Below are 22,208 nucleotides of genomic sequence, written 5' to 3'. Positions count from 1 at the left end.
AAACGTTCTGTGTATATAACTGTAAAGGACCGGTGCTGTCACTGAAACATTTTTGTTTTTACTGTGTTTTCCCCAAATTATCACACTTTAGCAAATGAACTAATATAAATGAAAGCCCTTTGAAAAGCAGAAATGACTACACATATAAGGAAATGTTAATATGACTCCATGCCAGCCCTGGCCTTGGTGCCAGATTTTTGGTGTACATTTGTATTTAATCTCCACATCAACCAACCCTCAGTTTGCAAATGAGGAAACTAAGACTAAGAAAAGCTAAGAAATACCCTTTGGGTCATGAAGCCAGGAAGCCATGTTGGGGCATCTCCAAAAGGGCTTTCAATGAAGAAAGATAAGGAAAGGTCAAAGGCAAAATATTTCCTTTATTCCTACTGGAGGCCAGGTTGAGGGCTGGCTTAGTGTCTGAGGCAAGTAGGTGAGCTAACTGAACCACTGAAATAGACACATAGCCTCTCTGGCGGCCCACACTGCCAGTGCTGGGGCAGGCATACCCTTCAAGGAAGTAAGATTCAGGGCGCTGGGGGGCATGTGCGCTCCCTGGGACCAAGCTCAAGCCCAGGAGAGTGAACCCTGGGTTTGAGCAGAGCCTTCCCAGCTACCTTTCCCAGATCTACCAACCAAATAAATCACTCCACCTCTCTAGGGCCCAAGTGAATGTAAAGGGATAGGAAGAGGCCCATAGTTACACAACTGAGTTACCTTGCCAAAGTGGAAAACTCGGGAGGGGGAATGAAGTGTTCTCCATTTAGAAGTAGCAAAGGCGGGGCTCCTGGGTGGGTCAGTGGGTTAAAGCCTCTGCCTTCGGCTCAGGTCAAGATCCCAGGGTCCTGGGATCGAGCCCCACATCGGGCTCTCTGCTTGGCCGGGAGTCTGCTTCCCTTCCTCTCTCTCTGCCTGTCTCTCTGGCTACTTGTGATCTCTGTCTGTCAAATAAATAAATAAAATAAAATAAAAAAAGTAGCAAAGGCAATTTTTAAATCTAGGTCTGCCAACTTTTTCCTGTAAACCCTGGGGACACCCTACTTGTGGTGGGAAGCTTAGGAGCCAATGTAGTTCATTTTTTTAACCATCACCATAATGTGATATCCTGTTTATCATTTTAAATGTCTATTTGTTCTGTAACCAGATAGAGGAAAAGTTTTTCCTTGGTTCCATAGTGCCATTCACAATAACATGCCAGAACTTTCTGGAATTCATATTGTTTATTAAAATAAATAAAATAGGGACACCTGGGTAGCTCAGTGGGTTAAGCCTCTGCCTTTGGCTCAGGTCATGATCTCAGGGTCCTGGAAAGGAGCCCCACATCGGGCTCTCTGCTCAGCAGGGAGCCTGCTTCCCCCTCCCTCTCTATGCCTACCTGCCTCTCTGCCTACTTATGATCTCTGTCAAATAAATAAATAAATTTTTAAAATAAATAAATTAATTAATTAATTAAATTTCAGTTTTAAGTAAGTGCTAATCTATAGAATTTAGAAAGGGAGCTTTCATCCTTTGGTGACAGGTTGCTCAGAAAAGAAGCTCCAAATTCAGTCTCTTTCTATAAAAAATATAGGTTCCATCCAATTGCCTTATTTTGTGTTTCTATGGATGCTACAGAGGAAGAGCAAGTTTTTGTGTTTAGCTTATTAAAATTGGTAAGTCTGGTCATAAGCCTAAGCAAACCTCTCTGGGGGAAAAAGAACTGGGACAAATATTGGGATATACAGGCCATCATTCTGATCAAGTATATCTGTTCATTATACATTTGTTCATTTGTATTATGACCAAATTTTGATGAGTGGCAGAGAGCTTGGACAGTACAGGAGTCAAGAAGGGCTGACAGGGACTTGGGATCCAAGTGCTGGCATGGTTTCAACTCCATAAATAGTACATGATGGTGGTGATACCTTCTTACGTGGTATAATTCATTGTTTCAATAATTAATGTTGCCAGTGCATGTTGCTAAGAGTACCAAAGGTAAATAATTTACTGTAATTACCAAAGAGGAGTGTTATTAATTATTTATTAGAACTTTGAAAAAAAAAATGTGTCCTTTGTGAAAAATGACCTCGGGACCCCAAAGATAGGAATTATAGTTTGCTAAAAAATTAAATACAGTGAGCATCACTACCCATTTTTTATTTGCCCTATTCTGAAGGTTAGTTGGTTGGGGTCTCCAAAAGTCAGTAAAATTGGTAAATAAGGCCAGACTAACACCAGTACATAATCTTTAGTCAACCGATGTAGAATTGGGGAACTTTATGAAGTGATGATGTGTTATTCTTTTGGGGTTAGGACCTTGCTGTTGTGGTCTCTTACTCTTTTCCAATTTGATTCAGGGCTTTAAAAAAAAAATACTTTGTAATTCACAGTAAGTTTTTAAATTATGTTTTACTTTTTTAAAGATTTTACTTATTTATTTGACAGAGAGAAACATAGCGAGAGAAGGAACACAAGCTGGGGGAGTGGGGAGGGAGAAACAGGCTTCCTGCTGAGCAGGGAGCTCAATGGCGGGGCTCGATCCCAGGACCCTGGGACCATGACCTGAGCCAAAGGCTGATGCTTAATGACTGAGCCATCCAGGCACCCCCAAATTTATGTTTTGTTATCGAAGTTATGCAAACAAATAAGCCATGTCATTTTATAAGATATACTCATTAGGAAAGAGAATCTCCACATACACCTTCAGCCTACAGATTCTCCTCTCCAGAGACAACTCCCCAAAGTACCTTTCGAACAATCTTGTTATGTGCTTCTGTGTCTCCAAATAATATGTATGTGTGGCCTCCTGTTGGCTTTTGCCCATTTCAGGAATTATTTATTGACTTCCCAAAATGGAAGATGAAGTTTTAACTGTTTGAATACCTCTTCCCTCCCTCCACACACACTTTCCATCCCCCCATTTTCCCAAAACAGTTGTTTTATTTCAGCTATGCCAGTATTTAGTGCTTCTAGTATTTTACCTATATGAATGTTATCCACAGATGTGAAGTGTGTTATGATTGTATTTTCTCTTGGGCACAATATTTTGCTTTCCCTAGATGTTTTTCATTTACTTGGTGTTTTCTGTATGTATTCCTAGTCCAGCCCCCAAACCCCTCCCCAGTTGTGCCAAACTCCTCTAATATGTTCACACTCATCAGCTGTTCTATAAATTTCATCTGCTTAATTCATCTCTCTTTGAGCTTTCTTACTTGTCAGGTTCCTTTTAGGCTCACTGCATGGATGTCCTCCTGGGTCTTCCTTCGCTGTCACCATGAAAATTCCCTGTGTTCTTACATTAGACTGTGTCTTCCATCTTCTTGGTTTAATCCTTCATTTTGATGGAGTACATTTTCCAATAGTTTCCTTACAAGGTTTATGAGAAATATAATTGGAGGAGGGAGTTTATATTTCTGAAAATATCTTAGTTCTGTTTTCATACTTTTGTGGGGGGGCTGGTTTTAGAATTCTGGGTTGAAAATCATTTCCTCTCAGAACATTGAAGGAATTGCTCCAATGCCCTAAACTTCAGTTTTTGCTGTTAAAAGTCTGATGGAAGTCTGTCCTGTGATCATTTTTCCTCTGTAAATCTATAGGCTCTTTCTTTGTCTCCAAGTCCTGAAAGTTCATGATGGTGTGCTATACTGCGTTTACATTCATAGTACTAGTCAGTCAAGTGGGTCCTTTTACTCTGGGAACTCAGGGCTTTTGCTCTAGGGAAGTTTCTTGAGTTATTTCCTTGATTTCTTCTCCTCTATTTCACTGTTTTCTCTTTCTGAAACTTTTTTTGGGGGAGAGGGGGGAAAGGAAATAGGTTTGAAATTCCTGAAATGATTCTCTGCTTTCTTGTATGTTCTCCTATTTTCTATATTTGAAGATATTCTCCTAACTTCCAGATATTTTTTTAACTTCAGTGCTGTCATATTTGTTACTTTCTATGAGTTATTTTTTCTTCTGGGTTTTTTGTTTGTTTTTAGTATTTTATTGCTTTATAAGTATAAGAAGATCTCATCTCTCTCTCTGGACATCAATGAAAAATTTTAAGCTTTCTTCTCCCTGAAATCCCTCTATTTCTTCCAGTTTGCTCTTGTTCCCTTTGCTTATTTGTTGATTTTATTCCTCATATACTTCTCAACCATGCAGTGACTTTTGGCTGTTTGATCACCACGGAGCTCAGTGGGAGCTCTCTCCATGGTGGAGAGCTTGCCATCCATGATTTCTACTCAAATGAGGAGCCAGGGACATTTTACTGGGAAATCCCAATTCTCAGTGAATCCTAACTCACTGGAAAATCCCAGTGAAGACTTCCCAGTTTCTGCCTGGAGGCTCTGTCCCTGTCTGGCTGGGGACCAGTAAAGGAAGGCAGTTCCCTCCTCATGTAGCTTCTGCCTTACTCTCCTCTTCCCAGAGGCCAGTTACACATGGGAAAACCATTCACCATGTTCCATAGGTCACTCGTATGATTTTCTGTAGTTTCCGTTCTTTTATTAAATCCTTTCTTTTGTACATTTTTCCATTTACACTTCCAATTTTCTAACCCTGTTTCTGTTGTGTCTCATCAAGAACTGAATTGTATTTACAAGTGAACAAATGCTTATTTGATTCTTTCTTACATGTATTCCAGGGCTCTATTAAATCAGCTACCTTTTAGGGTGCCTAGGTAGCTCAGTCGTTAAGCAGCTGCCTTCGGCTCGGGTCATGATCCCAGGGTCATGGGATCGAGCCCCGCATGGGTCTCCCTACTCCGCAGGAAGCCTGCTTCTCCCTCTCTCACTCCCCCTGCTTGAGTTCCCTCTCTCTCTCTCTCTCTGTGTCAAAAAAAAAAATCAGCTCCCTTTAATTTCTTTCCTATGTTTTTCCCTGTTTTCTTTAACAAACTAATCATAGCCATCGTGAAGTTCTTACTTGCTTACTTCAAAATGTAGGATGACCTTGGAGTCTGTTTATAGTATCTGTTTTATTTTGTTTTTGTTCATGTACTCTGCCCATGCTTGGCAATTTCTCACTGCAAGTGGGACATGGTATATAAAAAATTGTAGGCAGGACACACCCGATGATGATGTCATTCTCCACAGAGGGTGCTCCCTGCCTCTGCTGGGCAAACAGAGTGGTGGCTGATTATTTCAATCCCAATCAAGGTTCCGCTGCAATGAGGCAAAACCATTTGCAGTCCTGGTAAACTCAGACTCCCCCAGCTTTGTTCCTGGCCTTTGTGAGGATCCTTTTGTGAGAATCTTGTGTGATCCCCTCCCCTGACGAGTCCCAAACTCAATTTTTCCTCATGAAACTGCCCAGAAGCCACAGTGTCTTTTAGAGATTTTCTGGTTAGATTTTGAGCTTCCTGTTCCGCACAGCCCCAGAATTGAGCAAATGTTCTTCACAGAAATCTGGAACATGCTCAAGGCCGCCCAAATCTCCACAGAAACCCCCTTGGTTTTTCTATTCCCCAATAGTAGCTTGTTGGTACAAAGCCCCAATTCTGTCTGTACGGATCATCGACAAAGGCAGCCAAGTTAAAAATGGCGACAGAAAGTCCACGCAACCCTTCAAGATCTTCCCCTCTCTCAGCTCCTCCTCCTCAGCTATGCTCGCTGCACTCTGAGCCCATTTCTGTGTTTGTCTGGTGTGGCAGCCACAGTGGGCTTCTACTCCAGGCTCTGCCCTCCTTAGAAAAACAAAAGTCACCAAGATTGATTTTTTTCTTTTTAATATGGGAAAGAATTTTATACTTGTAAGATTAATTGGGAGGTGTGTTCAAGTCATTAAAATCATGGTTAGCATTTCCACATTGATGTACCTTTTGCCCATAGAACATTATTCGTTGGTGATTCGGAAAATACTGCTTTACTAATTTATGCAAATCTTTATATTGTTGGCACACATTTCTTGTCCAAAAGGAATATATCACAGTTGTTAATATCACCACTGAGCTCATTAGATGTGGACATAAAGTTTCTGAAATTCTAATTTTTGCTTGAAAGCTCAGATTTTATCATTAACAACTAATCCATCAGTTACTTTCCTTGAACTGACAGACTCAAACTGTTCATTCTCAAGAAAATAATGTCAAAACCGAAGTCAAAATTATTATAGTTTTGCATATACTATACTATATACTATTTGCATATACTATACATATATACTGTGTTTCATGGAAAAGTCGCTTCTCAGGTTACATCTCAAATGCCTTTCTTCCAGCCAATGATCATACTTTAGTAGTCAGCAGGCGTGCTTTATGTCTACTTCCGGTTTGAAATCTGTGATATTCCTTTTGTCATGCCAGTTACTCAGGATGCTTTCTTAAAAGATTGAAATAATACAACATATCAATAAGCTTTGGTTCCTGCTCTTGAAACTTCAATGTAGACCTATAGACCTAGAGTACAAATTGTTTATTTTCACTCTCTGGATTTAGACAGACATACAGGTGTATTTGTAGGTACAGAGAAACAGTGTCTTGTGTGGGTTGTTGATGCCATATATCATTTTATTTTGCAGCATCTAACATTCACAAGAGAATTTGATTCAGATTCTCTAAGACATTATAGCTGGGCTGCAGATACCTTGGACAATGTCAATCTTGTCTCAAGTCCTGTTCATTCTGGGTAAGTAATCTAAAACTCACTTTTCTTCATCCTGTTAAATGAACATTACATTTATTACTTGGAGTTATAAATTCATATCAACAGGCTTCATATGTATGAAATCCTGGTCTTCTGAAGACTTCATTAGTGAGTATATGTGATGTATATTTGTAAGTCATTAGTCATTTTTTTTCCCTCTGAGCAAAATGGTATATCTGTTTTTTGTTGAAGAAAGCACAGTGTTAGAGAGGAAGAGAATTAGAGTATTGGTACATAAAAATTTCTTGCCTTTCTGGTGCTATTCCCAGGTCTTTAATTTTGCTTTTCAATTAAAAAAAAATTAAATCTAGTCATTTCCCTTAATTTTACCGAATTGAAATGAAGTTTTATTTCTGAGTACGTGATTTTCCTTTCTAATGAAAAATTCAGTATGTAGGTCTGTCTGATCATCTACCTCGCTGACTGCTTTCATGCTTTGCTTTGAGCCCGAAATCTCCAGATCAAGTTTGGTACCTTCTGTATTCCTGAAATAAGATTATGCTGCAGTTGTATTAAATTATAACTAGAAGAAGAGAAATTAACTTTAAAATGTAAAGAAAGGAATTCGCTCTTAAAACGTGAAGGTACCAATGTGTGTACCCTAGGTGCGCAGTGGTAAAAACCACATGGGACAGGCTCCTCCTCCCTGCTGTCCCACTGGTTGGCGGAATCTGGGGTAGGTGGTGGGAGGTGACTTGCTCCAACTGCCGAACTGATCGTCACTGTATATTTTGATGTGGGATTCTTTACCTTTTGGTAATTAAAACGGGGTAATTGAATCTCCTCAAATAGAATGCAAATAATTGAGATGATGAAAAACATCAGGTGTTTTCACTTCTGAAACTGGCATTTAGGCCATAAATTAGTTGTGACCCAGAACCAGGGTGGATTAGCTTGCAATTAAATAAATTAACAATAATTAACATTTCTGAAATGCTGTATATATTCCATGAAGTATTTTCTGCTTGCTTTTAATTGAAATAAATGTAACAGCTAAAGTTTACCTTTGTATGTGCCTGGCATTGTGTTAAATGTTTTACATGTATTATCTTACTTATTTTTTGTTTGAACCTTGAAATGACACTGGGAGGTAGGTTTTACTCATTACCCCCATTCTGTAGATGAAAAGTCAGACTCAGGATGATGCTGCAGGTTCTTTGAAGCATTCTTACAGAATTGTGGCTTGTGGCACAAGGACGAGCAGTATCATTCACATGGAAATAATTGACATGACAGGGCTTTATAAACTATAAACTACATGGTGGTCTTTGACTCATTAACATTGCATTTCTTTAACTCAATAGAAAAATCTCAATTATAGTAATATTAATTTTTAATTGCTTAAAGTATTTACACCACTGATGTTAGATGTTTATGGATCTAACATTGCAAAAGCAAAAAAAAAAAAAAAAAAATCAGTTGAGAAGGAAAATAAAAAATACCGGGGACACACTCCGTGAGCAGCATGTTCAAGAGTTCCTTGTATCAAGCTTAGTGAATTGTTGCCACGTCTCAAAGACCTAGAACCAGCATCTTGTATTCTCCACACAGGAAAGAAAGTACTAGGGTCCAATTCAGTCAGCTCTTGGGCTTTGTTTCAAATGATAGTTTGAACTTCAATGAGGAGTTAAAGGAGCATAGAATAATAAAATCAGAAGTAACCTTTTCCCATACCCTGGAAACAATGAAATATTTGAATACGCACATTCTCTCTCCTTCCTCTTGAATTTATTGAAGACAGTGCCCATATCCGGGAGAGCAAAAATAATGGCAGTTAGTGTGGGCGTATCTGCAAAGGAAACTACAGATGCGGCATACACTCGGAAAGGATTCCCTAATGCCAGGTCCGGGGAGTAGCTTCTGTAGCCACGTAAAACAAATATTTCTCCAGGTTGTCCCACAAATGCCAGATGCCTTGGTTTCACTCTCTGATGGTTTTTATTTTTCCTTTGCCTATCATTGACATTTTCTGTTGCCTGCTTCTAATTATCTTACATTAATTTTTCCCATTTGCTTCTAAATTATTTTGCAGCTGTTCTTCTCCACTTCCTCAGTATGATTCAAGGTGATAACTGTGTCTTTGATGTGAACCATCCTTTTTTGTATTTTTAATTTATGTGAAGTTTTCCCGCAGTTAGATGTGTCGATGTCTGTAGTGTATCCGCTTTCGTTATCCCGCTGTTCTTAAAAGTAGAATCATTCATGTGTTAGTTTTAGGATCATTTGTAGAATTCCTGCTTTAGTGTAAGTATTAATAAGATGCAACCAATATGATTAAACATCACCTTCTGATTTGTTTCTAAGAAGTTATTTTGCATGCGATTTTATTTTGCACAGAATATATAAGGAATGAGTTTGGAAAAAAATCACTGTATTTCATGATTGTTACTGAATAATAGGACCCTATCCTGCTTAACATTTATTCTCACCTCTCCTCAGTCAACTGGCTCTTAAAGTTGAAAGCCTTAGAACAATAAATGATTGCTAATGAATACCAGCGAGGCAGTGGGTGCTATGGGGAACCTAGAGAAAGAGCTTCTTCTAATTTGTTGTTAAAATCATCTAAGACCTGTTTTTTCCATTTGGTTCTGATATTCTTTGTACTTTGGATATTTTTTTTAAGATCTTATTTATTTATTTGAGAGAGAGATCACAAGTAAGCAGAGAGGCAGGCAGAGAGAGGAGGAAGCAGAGAGAGAGAGAGAGAGAGAGAGAAGAAGGCCCCCTGCCGAGCAGAGAGCTTGATGCGGGACTCAATCCCAGGACCCCGAGATCACAACCTGAGCCGAAGGCAGAGGCTTAACCCACTGAGCCACCAGGCGCCCATGTACTTTGGATATTTTTATATCAACATGGATAACCTTCTTATATGACCTTCAGACTGCTCAGCAGATAATATATCTTTTTCATATAGATCTATTTTTAGTATTAGTAACCTCGTCTGACCTAGGCAGTTCCTAAGCACCCTTAACACAAGAGTTTTTGTTCAGTGGATCACTCAGTAAGCATTTATTATGTGCTTACTGTATTTGGGAACTGTGCTCGGCTCAGCAGGTCAAGCAGTGAACAAGACAGGCCTGATCTGAATTGCCATCTATATGGTTGGCATCAGTTGTCATGTAAACACTCCAGTGTTTATTTGTACTAATACAACCAAATTTTCAAACCCAGAGTTTACTTTTTTGAAGTTTATTTAAGTGACCTCTACACCCAGCATGGGGCTCAAACTCATGACCCCAAGATCAAGAGTCAGATACTCCACCAACTGAGCCAGCCATGTGGCCCCCAGAGTTTGTCTTGAATCATGTCTAATCCATTCTGTTGCTTTAACTCCCAATCAGGAGTTGATTTTCAGTACTGACTGCTGGGAAGGATCAGGTTTTGTCTTGGGCTTCTTTATAAAGTTGCCCTGTTGTCTTCATTACTGAGTAAAGGTAGCTGCTAAGTATGTGTGTGTCTAAGACAGTGTGGGCTCACCAGAGCAGTCTCAAGTGAGCCTTGTTATCATTTAGCACTGGAGGCAATTCATGTGGACACTTGCACAAGTGAACAAGGACCTGTCTTTGACTTGGGAGTTGTGTATTTGTCTTGTTTTGGAGGAGGTCAGTCTCTTCCCCTCTTACTTTGAATACGATACTGGTTCCAGCCTCTCGAAGTAGGTCTAATGTTTAAAAATAAATAAATAAATAAATAAATAAATAAATAAATAAATAAATAAAAGTAATCCAGAAGAAAATGGCTTAATCTAAAATAAGCAGAAGAGTGTGAAAATGATTCCACCTAACTGATGACCAGAGTTGGTTCTGAACATCCGATTGGCTAAAAAATGAGGCCCATGCTATTGCCTTTCTCCACAGGAATGTCAGGCCACTTTGCTTTGTTGGAGAGGTTCCTCTTCCGAGGTCCAGAAGCGTCACTCTTAAGGAAAGGGTCCCCAGCTTGGACCTCCACGCAAAGTCCTAAAATCTGCTTGCAGGATGTTAGAACTGCATTTAGATGAGATATATTTAGTAGAATATTTTGATGGAGGGGATTATTCCCTCCTCCAATACTATAGCTATTCAGATAATTTTCCACTTATCAACATGTGGTGCTGCTCCAGTAATAAGCGTATTTTCACATGTGAATGTTGGAATGCAGAGGGACAGATGTTCTCCTGTCTGACTTACACTCTTCTGTATGTTGGACTCATTGGTGTACATTCACTGGAGTGCTTTGTGATACTAGAGATTTGAGGATGATGCTCTAGGAGCATGTGATAAGAATCAGGAATTAGGGTATGCTATAGCCCAGATAAGATACTAATAATTTCCTTACACTTTCATGTCTACATGCAGACAAATAATTTTTCTCCATTAGCTTTAATAGAAAGAGCAATGACAGAATTATAATGTACCATTTAGAGACATTTTCTAAAGGCTGTTCAATTCTGAATGGCTGTACAGATACTCAAGCGGAGGCTATTTTATAGACAGTATTAATGCCAAGTTTATACAGAAAAGACTAAATCCCTTTCCATCAAAATTGAGCAAAACTAGCCATCTGCTTTTATTCTTATATTCTGCTTTGTGGTAGTAAAAATTAGAGTGTGCAGTATGATTCGGTATATGTTTATTTTATGAGTTGTACATGTTAAGACATACCGTGGAGTTTCATCTGACTTGTCAGGGAGAGAAATTCCATAGTCAGCATCTGGCTAACCCCACCGATAGTTAAAATGACGCTTGAATACAGCTAAAGTCATTCACGGAGGCCACACAGAGCGGTCTCAGTTCGGGTTTTTACATGCGTGACACTCCTGTAAGAGCCAGTTTTTAATCCCAGTTTTGAAATGTTCACTCTTCCCTCAATCTGAGCTTCTGACAAAGTGGCTGGCTTCTGTGAGGAGGCCAGCGTCCCACCAAAACTAAGTTCTCGCGCCCCGCCTTCTGCTCAGTTCACAACGTCGAATGCATGTTTGATGTGACTCCACCGTATTTACTTCCAATGTATTTTTAAAGAGAGGAAATGATAGCTACATTGTCTGTCGTTTTAAACCCTAACGTTGAATCTCAAAATCTCCTGTGAAGATGGCATTTTTCCCTCCTTGACTTCACCTCCGGTCTTCTCCCCACAGGTTCCTGGTTAGCTTTATGGTGGATGCAAGAGGCGGCTCCATGAGAGGGAGCCGTCATCACGGGATGAGAATCATCATCCCTCCGCGCAAGTGCACGGCGCCCACCCGCATCACCTGCCGCTTGGTAAAGAGACATAAACTGGCCAACCCACCCCCCATGGTGGAAGGAGAGGGATTAGCCAGTAGGCTGGTAGAAATGGGTCCTGCAGGGGCACAATTTTTAGGGTAAGTCATTTGATCAATTTTTGTCTTGGCCCTTGTGTGATACATTTGATTTTCTTTGCCCTTTTTTAAAAACTCAAGTAGTTAACTCTTAAAACTACTCAGTTGGACCATTGCAATGGAGTACACCTTTCGTGGAGTGTCAAAGGTCCCAAAAAACTGTGTCATTCTCTGAAAAGCTAGTAGGCTGATACTCCCTTAACTCAGTTTGCTGGTCAAAGCTTTTACTAACCACAAAGCATGTTCTCTGCTTAGTGAGTGCACGGAAACCCAGCGGCCCCCCATGGAAGTCAAGGCACCATTCTTAGGGAAAAATATAGATGGCGGAACTCTCTCACCACGTTGAATAAATGGCTACTATGGGTACATGTCTTTTTTAAAGATACTTTTTAGGGAACATAATCCATGGTGATATGGGCTTTTGCAAAAAAAAAAAAAGGAAAAAAAGCATTTTCTGAGGTGGCACTTGGGTGCAAATGAGGCAGGCTCTGTCGTGACGGACAGTGTGTTCACAATTTCCCCTTCTCGTTTCTCTTCCTGCTGCATGGATGTTATTCAGTAAACTGCATCTTCCTAGCAATCCTCCCCCTGTAAATGAGGGCGAGAGCTTGGTTAGCCGAATCCTGCAGCTTGGGCCTCAAGGAACAAAATTTATTGGGTAGGATCTTTATAGACAAGATACAGAATGTCTACAATTCTTTTTTCCATTTTCAATTTTTTTCTGTCACACCCATGGTCGTCTTCTTGTCTGAATTTTATTTTTATCCTTTCAGTTTTTAGTGCTTTCAGTTGATGTGTGTTACTGAAAGAAACAGGAACCATAGCGGCTTGACTTAGCTGTAGCACTGCTCCCTCCCCTGTGCTTTCCAAGCATGCGGAGTTCACTGCGAGCCCCCCGCCCCCCCGCTTCATAAATCTGTGCTTCTGTAAACCTTTCTTTATTTTGAAATGTTTCAACTGGTTATGATAGTCTTTAAGACAGACTGACGATCTGATTTCAACGCAGCGTTAAGAGAAGGTATTTGGAGGCTTTGAATCAACATTTGCCGTAAAGGATATATACGTGTGTGAATATATATGTGTGTACATATATATATATATACATATATGTACGTGTCTGGAGTTACAGTTTTTTTAAAAGTACATACTTATGCATACTAGGTAATCTTTTTGGGCTTTGAGAAACCAAAGTCCTCAAGAAGTAAACTGAATTTGATTAAATGTTGGGGATAGAAGATGTGTAAAGAAAGCCAACGAGGCAGCAGATAGAATATTCTACTGAAGTTATTGAATTGTCTTGTTTTGTTTTGTTTAAGCTGAAATGTGTTGGTATTTGTTGTTTGTTTGCTTGTCTGTCTGATTGGTGGATTTGCCTTGGCAGTCTGCATGAAGAGACCTGTTATGAAAAGTTATGCTTGGCTTTCACCTTGGTCAAAGGCCCTGGTTCATACCTTTTCTCCAGTATTGTTGAATGTCCTACACAAAGCCACATTCTTTAAATATTTACAGAGACAGTATCTGATACATTAACCTGCAAAGATTGTATCTAGTTCTCAAAAAAAAAAAATTTAATGTCAAATAAGACATAGTTAAAACTATGTTAAATATCTTAACTCTTGAAATTATTAACCCTCTCAGGAATACTTGATTTTGTTTCTATCAAAAAATAAAAATTTTTAAATCCTTATATATAAATTCATTTAAGATTATATAAATATAAATTTTTAAATCCTTAATTTGAGTTAATTATAATTATTTTGCCAAAAGAAAAATTGTATTTATCATCCCACTTTAAGTGAATGCTTTTGTAATAAATGAAATGCTCCTATATTCTTATGTTATTGAATCATTGCAATGCCTCTCCCTTTATGTGCTCTTACATATTTAAACCCATGTCTCCTATTATGACCTGTACTTAAACACATAGGTTAAGAGGTGAGGTTACATACAACCTCTGTAGGAGAATAATGATACTGTCTACTTAAATGTCATAAAATAAAGCTGCACAATCCAACTACATAAACTGTGTGTGATTGTGGTCTGCTTACTTCCATCCATCTTTTTTAGCATTTATCCTATTTTAAAAGTTAACAAAATTATTCCTGTGCTCGACTGGCTGTCTTCAATTTGCAGCCATCCTGTCCATATTCTTTGGCAAAAGGACACTGTCAAAAATTAATGTATGGCTATATTACAATTTCAAGCCAACAAGTGCTTTTCCAGAAGTTTAAATCTTCCTGTGCACGTTACACTAGAGTTAGGAAGTGAAGCTGCCCACTACCATTTCACAAATTAAAAATGAGAGAAAGGAAGTCACTGTTGGAGGGAGTAAACGACTATGTCGATTGATCATTTGCTTGCTAAGGGACAAACACCTGTGATCTTTCGAAGCAGGAAATCTACAGAATTTTTTTTTCAAAGAAATGACTGTGTCCTTTTAAATCATTAGCTTTTTTGCATAATATAATATAGCTATTGTGTTTTTTAAAAATGGACCGACTTTCTTATGGTCTGTTTTCATAACTTTCAATTCCTTGATTCAAAAATCCTGTTTATATGTGCTGAATATTTTCCCCTTATTAAATCAAAATGCCTAACTGGCAGTAGGCCCTTATGAATTGTTGGTGAATGAATGAATGATGGCATGTTCTCAGGCTTCTAACATATTATTTAATTAGCAAATGATTCTGCAGCTTTGAAGTTATTCCCAACCTTAGTGGCACCTCTGATTTTCAAATGAATACTGTTGATGACACTGTTTTTGAAAGTATGACACTACAAATATATTTCACTTGATCGCAAAATAATGTGGATTTTTCTTCCAGCCCTGTCATAGTGGAAATCCCTCACTTTGGGTCTATGCGAGGAAAAGAGAGAGAACTCATTGTTCTTCGAAGTGAAAATGGTGAGACATGGAAGGAGCATCAGTTTGACAGTAAAAATGAAGATTTAACCGAACTGCTGAATGGCATGGACGAAGGTAATTATGACTCCTCCTTGTCTCTGTAAATGTCAGCAGGTGACGATCAAAGGCCTGGCTGCGTTGAAGTTCATGCCGCTGAAGGTTGTGTTCTGACCTGGGAGTCTGCAGCCCTGGCCTTTGTTGCTGCTTTCTGAATCTCAGGCAGGAAGCTCCTTTTAATCCGACAGGCTTTTTTTCTCACAATACTAATGTACAGATACTACATTGATGATTCTTTCAGCCTCTAGTCAAATATGTTCATCTTTCCGAAACCCAAGAGAGTCTTCTAAGTGCAAGACACATAAGGGGGAGGTTAATAATAGTGGAAGATATGCAAAGCATGCAGGACATTTTTAAGGAAATACGTTTGCATTTTATTTTTGGAATTATTATTTCCAGATCATTTCTTGTATCTCTGTTTTGTCCCTGAAGCTTTCAACATTCTTTGCGAATTTTTAATTTCTGTTGGGCAATCATCACAGAACAAAAATAAGTTGCAGGCTAGTTATTGGAGCCTGGGTCGTGTTCTGTGACTCCAGGTAAGCCCACGTGGCTGAGCTTGTCACCGTCATCGGAGCATGTCACCTCCCTCAGCTGTCTGACCCTCAGAACCAAGCAGGTTTTCTGACCAGATGTCAGTTGGGAATAGACTTGTTTTGAGACTAGGTACTTGATTCGAGGTTTCCTTTAAAAAGGTCAAAAGCAATCAGAGACCAAGTTTACCACAGAGTGAATCTTTATACTGAGTTTCTAATCACTACAAACTCAGCAGTTCTAAAGAACAGCTTTATTGGAGATATAATTCACATACCATAAAATTAACTGTTTTAGCATTGAATTTACTGGCTTTTGGAAGGCATCTGCATAGTCTCCTGGTTTCAAAGAAAGGACAAAGGAGCTGGACCGGCTCGGGTATTGGAGGGACGACCGTGGGCAAGTTCTTTGGTCCCTGCAGGCTTCTTCCATTTCTGTAAAATGGAGATCACCTTCCTTCCTCTGTAGGGTTGTGACTGGGAAAAAATAATTCTGTGAAGCCCTTGTGAGACACAGCCTTTGACACTCCGTAAGCCATCAGTAAATATCAGCTGTTGTCACTATTCATTCTAGAGGGGAGAATTGCCCTGCCAGAGGTTCTGTATACGACACGGTTCATCGCAGCCAACCAGGACTTAAAGATGTTTTTACAGTGTGGTAGAAGGAAACTTACAGTTGTTGAGTTTCTACCATTCATGAGACAGTGATAAATTCCTTTCTATATGAAAACTTAAAACTAAAGTATAGTACTATAAAGTAGATTGGTTTTTTTTTTTTCATGATTTTGTAATTGTTGGTGTGTTTTGTTTTGTTCTTTTTTTTTAAGATTTTATTTATTTATTTGACAGACAGAGATCACAGGTAGGCAGAGAGGCAGGCAGAGAGAGAGGAAGGGAAGCAGGCTCCCTGCTGAGCAGAGAGCCCAATGTGGGGCTCCATCCCAGGGTCCTGGGATCATGACCTAAGCTGACGGCAGAGGCTTTAACCCACTGAGCCACGCAGGTGCCCCTAAAGTAGATAGTCTTAATCACACTTTACAGGTGAGGGAACGAAAGTTCTGAGTAGCAATGCTGGCGTTGAAATCTTGTCCTATCTTGTTTTCAAAGATGTAACCATACCCCACTGGTTTTAGAAATGTGTGTCCTGTGGAGAATAAACTTAAAGAGGAAAATTCCTACAAACCTAGATTTAAGGTCCAAAAGATAGTCGTATTTGTATATGACACTGACATTTAGATCACATGCCATCTATAACTTCAAATGATTTCTAATAGGAACATGCAGTGGTAATTAAGATTTCTAATTTTTATTACCTTAATTTGAAGCGTGAAGTGTAGTCATTCTCTTATAAGGAAATTGATAAGAAAACACAATTAAAAGCTTTGAAAAGAATGCGTCCTAGGGAATGAATTGAATTAGCATTTTGAAAATAGTAAAAGAATATAGATAAGTCAGGATTTAAAAATGGAGAGATGAGGAGAAGTAGGTCTTCCAGAGAAGGTAGTTATTTTGATTTAAAGACAATAGAGTATATAAATATTTTCATGTTTCTAGTTTTTTTTTTTTTAAGATTTTACTTACCTTTTTATTTATGTGAAAGAGAGAATATGAGCAGGGGGAGCGACCGAGGGAGAGGGATAGAGAGAATGTTAAGCAGACTCCCCGCTGAGCGTGGAGCCTGGTGCAGGACTCGATCCCATAGCCCTAAGACCATGACCTGAGCTGAAACCAGGAGTTGGTTGCTCAACTGGCTAAACCACCCAGATGCTCCCATGTTTCCAGTGTTTCTTAAATGCCAGCATCATAGATCCCTGGTTATTGAAATGTAGCCTCTGTTACACAAGGATTTTCTTTTTCTTTTTTTTCTTTTTAATGGATAGCTACATTAATACTGTAAGCTCCTGAGGGTAGGGCACATTTCTTAACCATCTTTGAACCCCCAGTATCAGACACAGCACTGATTTAGGCTCCCCTGCATTGCTGGTGAGGGGCAGGAAGAGGAACCTCCTTAAAATTATTTAGCTCTCTGGAGGAAACGTCCCCGCTAGTCTGTTTCCTCTACTCCAAACATCATTAATGTTAATCTCCAGGAAAAAAAAAATAAAGAGGAGCATTTACTTTGAGGAAAGTTTTGAGAAAGTAACAATATTCTAGGAAGAATCCTGAACATTCTAAAACAGTGCCATCTGAGAGAACTTTATACGATGGTGGAAATACTCTATATGCGTGCTGTCCAACACTAGTCATGTGATTTGGGAGTACTGCAAATGTGACTAGTGTAGCTGAGGAGGGTAATCTTTAATTTTGTTTCATTAATTTCAGATAGCCAAACATAGCCACTCGCTACCTCATCAGACACTGTAGTTCTAGCAAAGACACTGAGTTCTAATATGTTCTCCTTCATTTTTGAGTATATTATGATTATAGTATGTCCTAACAGTCACAAATGGATTTTTTTTTTAAATTCTTAAGGTTTATTTATGGAATGGACTTCCATGATCTCATGCTGACTTGTGTTCATTTTGTTTTGAATAAACCAATTTTCAAATAGGAATTAGTCCTACCTTTGCTTCGTCAATGATGCCCCCAGTGCTGCCATACTCAGGGCTCAGGGCATCTCTCAGATGTTTAAAAGAAATGATGATTTAACCCTCCATCCCATATTCTATGCACTATCTTGGAAATAGTAGAAAGAGTTTCTTTGCTACAATTTTATTTATTTTTTTAATATTTTATTTTTTTATTTGAGAGAGAGAGAGAGAGAACACACGCATGAGCAGTGGGGAGGGGTAGAGGGATAGGGAGAAGCAAACTCCCCACCAAGTAGGGAGCTCAATCCCAGGACTCCAAGATCATGACATGAGCCAAAGGCAGACATTTAATGGACTGAACCAACCAGTTGCCCTTCATAAATGTCTCCTTTTTAACCCTCTTACATAAATGAATCCTGCTTTATAACTAATATAACTATAACTTTATAACTAATCTTAAAACCCAAATATTTAAAAATCATCTTAACCCATATTTTGATAACAGATTTTGACTAAACACAATCATGAAAATGAGGTTATGGTTCTGTTGTATTTCAAAACATGCAAAGCCTTTCCAAATGCACAATTTAGTAGTTAGAATTGAGGAGTTAGAATAACTCGGTAGTCAGAGCAACTTCAGAGCAAGACAGGTTCGAGGAGGAAGATAATTTTCCCAGTGTAATGTGGTTAGGATCAGGATCTGTGGACATCCTGTAGACTGGAATTCCCATCCTGACCTGGTGCGACCCTAACCAAGCACGCAATCTCCCTAAACTTTAGTTTCAGTCTGTAAAGTGAGGGTCCCTCACAGAGAACCAAGGGGAAAGTGACAAGCTAATGTATGTAAAGTTCTTCACCCAAGGTCCGATACATGAGAACCGTTCAGTCTGTGTTAGGATTCATTGCTGCTGCTACGTACAGTTGTGCAGGAGAGCAGGTCGGAGCTAAAATCCTGACTCTTCTCCTCCTGAGCCATCTGCTCCAACAGTGGCTGCAGGACAAAGTCTCTTAACCTAATGTTCCCAAGTCATTTACCGGCAAGGCCGTGTCTGCCCCCGTGGCTCCCTCTTCCAGGTCACATAAGGCTAGCCGAGGCCCTGGTCCTGGTTCTCACCTCCCCATCACCACCACCCAGTCAGGAAATATAAAAAGATCTAGATCTAGACTTCTAAAATCCAGACTTCTGCCTCCAAATTTAGCTGTTTCTCTGTAATACTCCTTCGCCTTTCTGTGTTCTCAAACGAAGGATGTCTCTGAAAGTGTTCTGTGTGGAGTAAAAATGTTACATAAATGTTAGCTGCTATTTAAAATTTCTGTGACTCATCAAGGTACCATCTTAGTTCTTCTGTGACTCAAAAGGAGATGAGATGCATTCAGGAAATAACTGTCATTGCAAAATACAGTGGAATTAAGATTTATTTCTGCCACTGGTGAGCCCAGAGACAAAAGCGTATTGATGTTTACGCTAATGAAGCAGGTGTGTTAGCAAAGCTCCTACTGAAGTAAGAGGCTAGAATGACAGAAGACAGGTGGTCTGGGTATGACGAACCTGCTGTTACCGCTAGGATATCACGTGGCAGGAACAACTTTCCTCTTTGGCACCAGACATGGGTCTTGTTCAAGCACTTGTCATGTCTCTGCTGAGAAAAAGATAGTGCAACACACAAAATATTCATTCTGCTCCCCCCAAAACACCATCTTTAAAGTGCACCAAGTTGAATCCACTTTGTAATGAGTTTGTTTAAAATCTTCAGTTAATTAAGCTCATGGAGTTCCGTTGAACGTGTTTAAAATTGTGCCTCCAGTGTTAGATCCCAAGGGGTGTTTTGTAGTTTGTGATTTTGCTGGAACTGGGAGTATTGATTAGCAGAAGAATCCCTCATCCTTGGAGTTCTCAGAATTGCAGAGCTCGAGAAATGCTCCCGTCCTGCACCGTCACTATGGTCACCACTAGCTGCGTGTGGCTCAGAGCACACGGAACTATACACAGAGATGTGCTGTGAGTAGAAAACACAGCAGATATACAAAGTATATCCCACCCCACAAATCTGTACCTGATTAATAATTTTTACATTAGTTACATGTTGAAGTGGCAATATTTTAGATATTCTGGGCTAAATAAAAAATAGTATTAAAATTAATTTTATCTGTTCCTTTTTATTTTTCCAGTGTGGCTATAAGGATGTTTAAAATTATAGGGGCACCTGGGTGGCACAGTGGGTTAAGCCTCTGCCTTCGGCTCAGGTCATGATCCCAGAGTCCTGGGATCGAGTCCCGCATCGGGCTGTCTGCTCAGCGGGGAGCCTGCTTCCTCCTCTCTCTCTCTGCCTGCCTGTCTGCCTACTTTTGATCTCTGTCTGTCAAATAAATAAATAAAAATCTTAAAAAAAAAAAAGGATACTTAAAATTACAAATGTGGCTTGCATTATATATTTTTTTAGATAGTGCTCCTCTGGACAGTGTGTAGACTCATGTAGCCACATTTATTAGGTTTTAAAATCAAGATCATTGCTACCTAAGCATCACAAGAAAGCTTTGAGGATATAAGGATTATGCTGTTATTTAAAAACCCCAACCACTGTATTGGAATCAAGTATGGGTGAAGGTCCCCAAACAATGCTACAAATGCCAGGAAAATGTTTCCTTGCTGTTGCTTCACTTTCCCATGAGACCGAGTGAAAGTTTAAAATAATACTTCAGATGAAATAATTATGTTATTTCTTTTTGTAAATTGGAGCAGGAAAGAGAAATTGATAGCTATAATGTTATGTTACCAGAAAACAAATTTCCCACAATTTATTATCTAACTGTAGCAACAGTAACTACAGAAAATACATACTTCTCAGTTAAAAATTGCTATTTTGGTTCATCTCGGTTGAACTTGTTTTTAATTTATCAGCCAGGAGACAAAGAGTAACCTTAAAGCCTCAAGTCCCGATTTTAGCAATAGCTGAGCCACGAGAAGTGAAATGCCTAGCTTAATGTTGTACACAGCACCATCTGTTGGACAGATCTCTTAACAAACTTGAAAAATGCTGAGGGAAAAAGTAAAATTGAACTTAACCAAATCAAAATTGTGTTACGGGCGGGGGGAGCAGTGCATACAAAATAGTGTCCGGTAAACCATGACAAAATACTGACTGACTTTCTATCTGTGGCCATGAAATTCAGTTTAAGTCAGTTGCATGACCACTACCATGTTGCAAAAGGAAAGGAACCCGTGCTAGAACAGTTTCCCACACCGACTGGCCAGGAAATCAGAATGGGACCAAAGCAAATGAGCATTCATAATGGTGGTTTTATGGATGCCTGTGTATGTGAACTTGCCGGCATTTACATGTCTTTATGAAACATTTGTGCGTCCAAACAATGACGTCAAACCCCTGACCCACATGTCAGACAGAAGGGGGCTCTTAGCTTTCTGAGGACAAGGAAGCAAGTCTGAGAGATTGAGTGTAAGCCTTACTAATTCAGTGCGGATGTGGCTGGAGGCCAGTATGCCAGACACAGCAAGTCTAGGCCCCCTGGAGTTCAGTGTGTTTCTGTATCTGCTGGACACACTGTTACTGATTTATGGTGTTCAGCTTTCAAACATTATATATGATCCCGATTTTGAACGCAGGATTATATGGTTTGTCTTCCTGGATATACTAGTAGTGGTTTAAACAAAAGGTTGAAGAAAGTGACATAAGGGAGCTAATTGCCTGAAAGCCATGCTTTTTTATTTACCTAAGTGGAAAAGTAAGCAAATATGAAAGAACATTTTCCTGGAAAATACACCTAGAGAAGCAGATGCAGAGAATGTAAGGTTTCTGCAATCCTGGAGAAAAACCTTGGAATGATTATTCTGACATGACCAGACACCCGCTCCCTGACTTCTCTCCCAGAAGGCCTTCCCTAAACCCCAGAGTGAGTGAGATCCACCTGGTAAATATGGCCACGACACCTGGCTGGTCATCTTCTGTAACAAGCAACTTTGAATTTTGCTATCTTCCTTGATATGCTGTGAAGTCCCTGTGGAGAGGGACTGGCTCTAACTTGTTGACAGCCATATGGCCAGTGCCTGGGACAGCTCTTAAGCACAGGACTGTCATCTCACCATGTTGAATGAATGGAAACATAAATGCTTTGTATCCAGGCATCTGTCCCCACTTTCAACAATACATTTTCTTAATAATTCAGTGACCCATACCCAAGAAAGAATGCAACTTTCTAAAGGAAGGGATACAGCCAAATGAGGAG

The 22,208-nt window shown here is 39.5% G+C and overlaps 1 protein-coding gene across 4 annotated transcripts in view; it reads left to right on the top strand.

Moving 5' to 3' along the window:
- ANK3 (ankyrin 3) overlaps nucleotides 1–22,208 on the top strand; it is a 675,546-nt gene that overhangs the window by 588,686 nt on the left and 64,652 nt on the right. For 3 of the 4 annotated variants that reach the window (XM_047703616.1, XM_047703615.1, XM_047703617.1), the window contains 3 exons: nucleotides 6,478–6,584; nucleotides 11,719–11,943; nucleotides 14,766–14,920. In XM_047703616.1, the coding sequence (XP_047559572.1) occupies nucleotides 6,478–6,584; nucleotides 11,719–11,943; nucleotides 14,766–14,920 (487 nt within the window). Of the gene's footprint in view, nucleotides 1–6,477; nucleotides 6,585–8,634; nucleotides 8,668–11,718; nucleotides 11,944–14,765; nucleotides 14,921–22,208 lie in introns of all 4 variants that reach the window. The other variant, XM_047703614.1, reaches the window with a different exon arrangement.

This window comes from Lutra lutra, chromosome 14 (assembly GCF_902655055.1).
Source record: "Lutra lutra chromosome 14, mLutLut1.2, whole genome shotgun sequence".
NCBI lineage: Eukaryota > Metazoa > Chordata > Mammalia > Carnivora > Mustelidae > Lutra > Lutra lutra.
The sequence above is the reverse complement of the archived record's forward strand: the minus strand, read 5'-3'. Positions and strand labels throughout refer to the sequence as shown.